The 9,480-nt window shown below is 38.9% G+C and overlaps 1 protein-coding gene across 10 annotated transcripts in view; it reads right to left on the bottom strand.

Annotated features, from left to right (window-relative positions):
• Nucleotides 1-688: 688 nt before the first annotated feature.
• INPP4B (inositol polyphosphate-4-phosphatase type II B) overlaps nt 689-9,480 on the bottom strand; it is a 309,539-nt gene continuing 300,747 nt past the window's right edge. For 7 of the 10 annotated variants that reach the window (XM_061441944.1, XM_061441955.1, XM_061441896.1 and 4 more), the window contains one exon: nt 3,184-4,573. In XM_061441944.1, coding sequence (XP_061297928.1) covers nt 4,399-4,573 — 175 coding nt within the window. In that variant the 3' untranslated portion in view covers nt 3,184-4,398. Of the gene's footprint in view, nt 3,142-3,183; nt 4,574-9,480 lie in introns of those variants that run through there. The other 3 variants (XM_061441929.1, XM_061441914.1, XM_061441906.1) reach the window with 3 other exon arrangements.

The raw sequence follows: 9,480 nt of genomic DNA, 5'->3' as shown, positions 1-9,480 counted from the left end.
AACCCTTTGCAAAACAAATGGTGTAGTTTGTTCATAAAACCTCATCTGCTTAATTTTACTCACAGAGAACTACAAGGATAGTGCAACACCTCAAAGATGATTTAACTCATCTGTTAGGCATTCAAACAATGCACAGGGGTTGAAGCAGCTTCCACAAAGAGTACTCCGAGTAATGTAACTATCAAACTGCAGCAAACCCTCTTTGTTTCTTCATAAAAAGCAATCCAGAAAACCCACTTGTTTGGAATCCATGCTCAGCTAACAGTTCTCCTTTAATGACCCAGCCTTTGCTTGTATGACCTCCAGTAGCCCACAGCAGGCAATGACCAAACCAGGAAACATTTGAGCCTGATTCAGTACTGAAGCAGCAACAAGGCTCTTTTAGGAGACTTTGAACCACACCAGTTGGTATACAAGGGTATCATGACCTACAAAAACATGTTCCTATAAAACAACTGGCTTAAAATAGTTCAGCCTATTCAGCTCAAAACCCAGCCTACTCTTCTGTAATGGCCCAAGCTCAATGAAGTTTCACTGTAGTACACTGATGTGGGGTTTGGTTTCTTTTCTGTTTTATTTAGTTTCAGAAGACATGATGGGAAAGGCTGTTAAAACAAAAAAGGACAGGAATGCAATGCCTTTTTTTTTTTTTCCCCATCCAACCACCCCCCAGAAAGTATATGGGGAAAAAATCTTCAATAGAAAAGTAACATGATAGTGTTAACAGCAATTTAGAACCAAAATGGGATTAAAGTGCTGAGACAAGATCTTGAAAGGCTATTTTCCTGATAAGAAGACAATCTATAGAATTTCATATTTTGAACTTGACAGGATGCCCATGGGACATGAAATGAAGAATTATAGGAAACCATAGTACTCACCAGTGAATACCATCCCCACAGAGACTTTTACAGCTGGTTTCAGAATTACAGTAGGAAGGCAGCATTCTCTCCTGTACATCTCTAGGGTTATTTCAGAGATGCACAAGGAATTTACTGCTAGTTCTAAATTGCACATGTAGGTATTTTTAAGCTAATAACATAGCAGATAGTGAGGACTAGTGCAGCAACAGAACATTACATTACTGCCCTAGGAAGACTTAGGTTCCATATATCCACAAAAAAGTTCTGTACAGATCAGCTATGCTATAGTTAAAGACCCAAACAAAAATTTATGAACATATCCACCCACCCAATGAGTACTGCCCACTTCTACTGCTACACAACAGGAAAAAATCAAGGCATTATATTCTCATCTGCCTGAGCTTAGCTATGATGCAACACCAACTCTTTTGACATCTGTCGAAGTAACACATTCCAGAAGAACAAAGAAGTAATTCATGACAGTGCATTATAAAATAATCAACAGATGCACCAACACACCATTTAAATGAACTACTTTTCTTTGAAAAAGGTTCCAATTAGTTAGGTAAACATATTGTATAGGTGAATTTCTGTCTTCACTGAAGTCAGTGAATATTGGAACAAGGGTCTCTTCCTGTTCTATGAGCCCCAAAGCCTGATCATGCAAATATACAAGATGGCTTTAATTTTAGGTCATCTGCATGTACTTATCCAATTAGAATTTGCAGAATCAGGCTCTTAAATATAATTTTTACTGGCATAGTTACAGATTTATACCCAGGTAATGGGTATTAATGGATTAAAAGCAACAAGTTATAACTCACAGTTCATTAACATTTCTTTGACTTCCATAGCAGTAAGAAAACATTAACTTCTTTATCCATGGTAATTACAATTTCCTCCAGATGTGCACATTCCCAGTGTGGTTTCATTCAAATAAAATTCTCACACTTCTGCTCCAGGTATTTTTTTTTTCTCAAAATTAAGGCATTACATAAAGGTCAGTAACCAGTGAATAGTGGGGGGGGTTAATTGTATTTCTCTCTGGGAGGCAGAAGGCAGCCATAAATAGACACAATTAGAAAACACATGTTCTTTGCAAGACAAATTTCAGGACTAACACAAGCTGGCAGAAGCACTAACATTCATTTTGAAAGCTGATAGTTCTTCATCCTACAGTGTCTATATGCAGCATTACAAAGTTGATATAAATCAGCTGCGGTGGCTAACTAGTCCTAATACAGCAGGTTACTCATCATTATAAGATATCTCTTAGGCTCTGTAATAACATACATGTCCTTATAGCATGAAGATACATTGTCTCCTGTATATATAACTAATTTTCCTTATCTCTAAAGAACATATAGTTTTAAGGGTTTATAGTAAACGTGAACAGGACAGGTCAAATTCAGGTCACCTTACTGAAGAATTAATCCCCCTGATTTCAATGTGATTTATAAGAAAGTGAAATGAGTGTTACTTGGCTGTGGTACAGCAAGCCAAGAATGATACATCCAAATAAACCGCAAGGAAACAGAATGGAATTACTGAAATTACAGGCTGTAATTACTAAAAACATATTAAGAAGCTACCATGCTTATGTAAAGAAGATAAATGTAATTACTAAAATTATATTTAACCCAGGCATTAACATTAGAATCTTTTGTAAACACTTCCGTGAAGGATTTCATCATTAGTGACCAAGAACTTGGTGCCATGCTGGTTCCAGAAAACACTATTTTCAGCAGTAAGAGACCCCTTAAATCAAATCTCAGGTTTTGGTTCGGAGTCAGTATGTCACCTTGCAGATTGCTAACCTCAGTTACTATAGCAAATGACATTTGCCTTCGTAATCTTCAATCAAATGACCCAAATAACTAATTCTAGCTGGTGTATGAGTCATACTAACCTTCAACTTCACAAAGAAGAGTTGAATATATTTGGTTTTGAGAATATTCAGTCCATTTCTTTTTATGGTATTTTATTTCATAATAACTAACTGAAGTTATTTTAACGTATAATGATGAAACCTGATAAAAATAACATCTCAACTGGTTACACATTCCCAATTAGTAAGCTATAAACAGTGATTTTTATATTCACTAATTAGCATGATGTATGTTCCTGATCACACTTTTGTTAAACTTAGGTGTCAGCTTTTCCATATGTCCCTTCTGGAGGTCTGTAGTACTTTGGGAAAGCCATCAGCTGTATCATGTTGAATGCATACTTTCTGCATTTGACATTCTTCAGCACATTCTCTATGCGGCATCCTTCTCTAGTGAAAGGGGGAAAAAGTACAACTTCATGAAACACAGAATAAATAAATACGCTTTATTTGTTCATTGCAGAGTTTCAGCAACAGTTGAAGTAAAAATAACAAAGATTCAACTTTACATTTCTGTTTTCCACAAGTGATGATACATCTTACAAAATTAAATCCAAGGCCAGGCCCAGTACAGTTATTGCCCTCAGAAACAGGTGATAAGATTTTCCCCCCTCCAATATATTTGCCCTTGAGGTTTTAAAGTTTAGTAAAAATAATTTAAATACTTTAATTATTAATTTGTTCTAATTCCATAAATATATTTGTCTCTTAAACCTTCTCATAGTTTTTTTTCCAAATTGTTTGCTATATATGTTAAGAGTACACATTGCCCTAAAAATGCGTATTCTAGGAATAAGGCATTTTATTAAGTCTGGCCCTAGAGATTTGCAAAGGAAAGTTTCATCTCTGCTTCATTTCTTGTACGTTCAGCTTTGCAATGAAGAAAAAGAAAAATAAAAAAAAGCTTTTCAAACAGCCCAATGCAACACTGCTTTAGAAAGGAATGATGTTTCTTCACATAGAGTACAAAAGTCACAAGTGCCAAAGTGGTGCATCAAGACATAAACAGGACTTTGTTAAAAAGAATATAAAAGTGTCTTGAAAGCAAAAGCAACTAAAGCAACAATTACAAACAGGTGAATTTCATTACAAAACAGAACCTACTCCATTCCATTTAGTTACTTGACAGAAAGTGGTTAGTTGTAGTAAAGTAATAATCGTTTGTTAAACAAAAAAGATCCCATCAGCTAGTAGCAATGAAAAGAATACAGAGAAAGTTAAGTCTCACAAACCACCACCCTGAAATATTGGTCTAGGGGTTAGTTTGTGTTGTGCAAATTCTTTTTTAATCCTCTTATTTTTTTTTTTTTTTTTGTCAGACTAATTACTCTGGAAAGAGGAGTTCAAGCATTCAGGATTCCACATCTTCTTGTATACAGTGACAGCATTGTAAGCGGGCTTTCTTTGAGCTAATTAAAGTGGGAAAGCTTTACCATAAACAGAAAGAGCAAATCAATTCACTCAATGCATAGTATATTTCTTAAAGTTTAGTAAAAAAAAAAAAAACAAAACCATAATACATGTCAGTCATTTCTATCTTAAAGATGAATCCTTGGGGTCTGAGATTGTAGAAATATTACAGCATAATTCCTTTTTCTAAAGTTAGTTTGTTGCTGTTTGTAGAAAAGAAAGGAACACAAGTGAAGTTTATTGATATTTGGCTAATAGCAAAGCAAGACTTAAGATAAGCCACACAACCAGCAAGTGTGAGCTGACAAGCAGCAAGGCGACAGGATAGAAGTGTCGAGAAGTTGGCTTGTTATCAGTTAGACAGCCTGTTTCGGGATCATCCGATTCATTCAGTGCTCCCTGGATTTGTCTGCTGTTAAACAGGGGAAGTTAGGAACAAACAGAACAGCATTTAAACAGCAAAGAAAGCCAACATTAAGTATTTTGACAAAGTGAAACCATATAACCATTTCAATGAAAGAAATTTATGATAAGTACTTCCAATGTATTTATTATGTCTACAGCTGATATGAGCAGCGCGATGACCAGGTGTCTAAGAGGTTATTAAGCCTGCTAGTTGCCTTGGAGTAGTACTCACGATTAACATTAAATAACTTATGAGATGAACTATACTACCACTAAAAAGAACACACACACACCAAACAGAAATGAAATAAGAGAAGTTAAAAAAAAAGTTAAGGAAGCAAAGAAAAAAAGATCATGCATATGTCACGATGCAACACTGACAAAAGACTGTCTCCATGGTGTTTGCAGGCTTTTCAGTCCTGCTTCATTATTTATTAGGAAATATATAGGCAGAAATAGAATGTGCACGTGCTCTTTTTTTGAAAGAATTAACAACTATCCTTCAACAGTTTTAAATGACGGTATATTGACTCCTTAAAAAAATCACCAGTGCCGGTGGAAGTCAACAGCAGTTCTTTCTATTTAAAGGCTCACACCTACATTCCTGTAATTACCTTATACCTTTGTCAAGTCAACTCAGCCAGGAACTAATCTGGTCACAGCAAACTTCTACTAAATCACTTGAAGTTGCACAGTCACTGTCCTGTCAGAGCAGCAGGAATTCTTTCAAATCACTGTCAATCTCTTCTATTATAGTCTTGGTAGCTTCTCTGCAAGTAGAATTATGTATAGTTCAACTATACCCTTCAATCCCTCCAAATTTAACTTCATTGGTATATACTCAGGAGTCCTTATTAGTCCTTTGGCCAGTAAGAACTTAGAAGATTTTCACTTTTCTATATACTATGAATATTCTGGGATGAAAAGATAACTCACCATTTTTCCCTGTGGACCTAAGAATAACCACATATACAAATTATGACACAGTGCTTTTTCAGCAGCACATGTCCCAGTTATGCTGATTTTCAAGAAAGAAAATGCTGGCAGACTAGAAAGAGGCTGCAGAACAGTAAAGGTAATATCACACAATGCCAGGTAAAATGAGAAGGGTACATCAAGACAGCAGCTATCACTTCATGTTACAGAAAGCCTGCCCTTCTGACCTGCATGTTAAAAGGCAATGTTGAGTTTTCTGAGCTTGGATAGCAAGAAAGGTGCAAGAACTGCATTTACAGTATTTTAGACAAAATTCTTTCAGAAACTGTCAAGGAACTGTTTGATATGCTGACTTTGTCAACACTGTGGCTTATACCAAAAGAAATAACTCTGTGTTCAGACCAACCCAGTTAATACACAGTCTCCCACAGCATCCTCACAGCTAAATTGAGGAAGTGTGGTCCGGATGATCAGGTAGTGAGGTGGACTGTGAACTGGCTGAAGGAGAGAACCCAGAGAGTTGTAGTCTATGGGGCGGAGTCTAGTTGGAGGCCTGTAACTAGTGGAGTGCCTCAAGGGTCAGTACTGGGACCGGTATTATTTAACATATTCATCAATGATTTAGATGAGGGAATTGAGTGTACTATCAGCAAGTTTGCTGATGACACTAAGCTGGGAGGAGTGGCTGACACCCCAGAAGGCTGCGCTGCCATCCAGCGAGACCTGGACAGGCTGGAGAGTTGGGCAGGGAATAACTTGATGAAGTATAACAAGGGAAAGTGCAGAGTCCTGCATCTGGGCAGGAACAACCCCAGGTTCCAGTATAGGTTGGGAAACGACCTGTTAGAGAGCAGTGTAGGGGAGAGGGACCTGGGGGTCCTAGTGGACGACAGGATGACCATGAGCCAACACTGTGCCCTTGTGGCCAAGAAGGCCAATGGCATCCTGGGGTGTATTAGAAGGGCAGTGGTTAGTAGGTCGAGAGAGGTCCTCCTTCCCCTCTACTCTGCCCTGGTGAGACCCCATCTGGAATATTGTGTCCAGTTCTGGGCCCCTCAGTTCAAGAAGGACAGGGAGCTGCTGGAGAGAGTCCAGCGCAGGGCAACGAAGATGATTAAGGGAGTGGAGCATCTCCCTTATGAGGAAACACTGAGGGAGCTGGGTCTCTATAGTTTGGAGGAGACTGAGGGGTGACCTTATAAGTGTATATAAATATATAAAGGGGGAGTGTCACGAGGATGGAGCCAGGCTCTACTCAGTGGCGAACAATGATAGGACAAGGGGTAATGGGTACAAACTGGAACACAAGAGGTTCCACTTAAACTTGAGAAGAAACTTCTTCTCAGTGAGGGTGACGGAACACTGGAACAGGCTGCCCAGGGAGGTTGTGGAGTCTCCTTCCCTGGAGACATTCAAAACCTGCCTGGACACATTCCTGTGTAACATTATCTAGGTGTTCCTGCTGGGGGATTGGACCAGATGATCTTTTGAGGTCCCTTCCAATCTCTAGCATACTGTGTGATACTGCGTGTAATACCTTTTTCCTGTGGTCCACCCCCAGAACTTACTTCCTCTTCTGCTCACAGTGATAACATTTGGGATCAGCTGAGGACTAACTGCATTGCTCTTTGTTAATTTTCTCCTTTATCATGTATCTTTATATACTTTAAAAAACATTTTGCCTGCTGTTTTTCCTTTTCCTTCCTTAATCTCTCCAGGGTCCCAAAAGTCTGCCTCTTTGACCCTTTTGCACTGTTCTCTCACTCCTTTTCTACTCTTGGAGGTGAGCCTGCTGGTTTCACTTCTCCCCCATCAAGCCCACAATGGAGAGCTCTAGCTCTATCCTCATATTCCTGTCTATTTCTTCCCAGTCACAGAGCCCAGGTGCTTTTGGACTGTCCTTCTTCCCAGTCACAGAGCCCAGGTGCTTTTGGACTGTCTTCCACCACAGACTTCATATGTGCACCTATGGCACAGCAGATACACAGACCAAACTCTTTCCTCTGAAATGATCCACCTAGGCAGCAACAAAGTTCAACAGTCAGTAAGTTTGCACAGCCATGGCATTAGCCACTGTGAGGTAGAGCTTTAGCTTTGCATGCTAACTAACACTTTACTCTGAGCTGGCTGAGTTACACACATTTGCCTCTTCAGGAAGGAACCCTCCTACTTCTGCCATTTGCCTTGCTCTGTTTTGCCCCATGTCTCATTGACAGTGTGACTGTCTTTTATCTATGTTTCTACAAGTCCCATTAGCATCAGTGACATTTATGCAGATGTAATGATGGAAATGCAGATAAAAGCCATTTCTTCTATTATTTCCAACAGAAAAACCTACAGTACATTTATTCTTTGATATTCTGAAAACAATGATCAGTGTCTTTCAACATAAGTCCTATCTTCCCCCCAGAGAAACTACAGTGAACAGCTGAGGGACAGGGACTTCTGTTCCACAGATTAGTCATATCATTCTATGCAAGATTCAATAAGATATCTTCAAAATAGAGCAAGAGGATCCAACTCCATTGTCAGCTTCCTAAGAACAGGCTGAGCAGAATACCTAAACATGCATTTAATTTAAGAGGAATATTTGATCACAGACAGGTGTCTTGCTAAGCTCTGCTAATACTTTTCAATGCACTGCAGTGACAATGTCTTCTAACACATCTTAAAGCATTCTCTGCAGTGACTAATGTATCTACTTAAAGCGAGGCCCTACACCCAGCTGTCAGCAGCATGACAACGCTGCTTCCCCTGGCTCATCAACACCTGTAGAAGTTTTCCTGCAAACAGCATGAATTCAGCTGGTGCCATGTCAGCTGGATTGATTTGCCTTCTGACTGACACTCAGCACAACCAGAACAGTGACATCTGACCCTGTTATGGTGGAGTAATCGTTTTGGATGGTATAACCATTGTTTTGGATGTTCCTTCCATCACAAACCATACTCTCAACTCACACCAAAGGGAAGGAAGAAGACTCCCAAAATACCCAAGTTTTTATTTTGTACACACGTACTCAATTTAAAGAGGAACAGTGAAAGCTTCTAAATCCGTAACGCCTAGGGACGTGAACACCTCTCCAGCCTACAGTACTATTTCTATTTATTTACTTTCAAATTGTTCATTTGAGGCTTACAACATAGCACCAATATAACATCATAACAGCCAAGGGTGCTGTAAGTTTAATGATGATATAACCATTTCAGTCTGCCTTCTATCTCACTTGGTATTTTATCATCTTAAACTCCTATTGGGATAATGCTGCATACCTATCAAATGAGGCAAAGGCAAAACAGCAGGTATTCTCTGTTGTTTTTAAATTCAGATGATAAATTGTTTGAACCTCTAAGCAGTGGAGCAGAGATAATGAAAATGATGTGAGGAAAAAAGAAGCCTCTCAAGAGTCCTTATAAAGCTAAGCACACATATGAAGGCATAGTCTGGCTTTTGATTATCAGTCACACTGACATCCCTGAGCAAGGTTTTTGGAGTTGCATTTTATCGCTTTGGGATATATGCTTCTCTTGTTAGAACTTTTTCAGCTCCAGCTACTAATGATACTAGAAATTCTAAAGTGTCCTAAAGCAGTGCTTCAGGTAGAATACATAGGCAGCTCTTCCAGTGCTAGCAGGACTTCAGTCTGAATTCATGTCTTGCAGTACGCATACTTTGGGGAAAGTTTCCTTTATTGCAGACAGACTCAAGCAAGCAGTTTCTGAGCCTGTTGGGTTTTTCTTGTCAAACTCCAGTGCTGACACAGACAAATGGCAAAAGTGAGACGCTTCTCTTTAACCCCATCCAACAACAGCAGCACAAATATTTCTTCAACTAGAAGGGATTGCTAACAGTTCTCAATCTTAAACAATTTTGCTTATTTATTCCTTTTAAGACTATCGCAATCAAGAACTTTCAAGAAAAAAACCTGTAAAGTGTGTTTTCAGCCCTCAGAGACTCTAAACAGAATACTGTCTGCTT

Source organism: Pezoporus flaviventris, unplaced genomic scaffold, assembly GCF_033815535.1.
Source record: "Pezoporus flaviventris isolate CSIRO_AGI_PZ_B2104156 unplaced genomic scaffold, CSIRO_AGI_Pfla_v1 ptg000002l, whole genome shotgun sequence".
Taxonomy (NCBI): Eukaryota; Metazoa; Chordata; class Aves; order Psittaciformes; family Psittacidae; genus Pezoporus; species Pezoporus flaviventris.
Note: the sequence above shows the minus strand (reverse complement) of the source record. Positions and strands in the feature narration are given on the sequence as shown.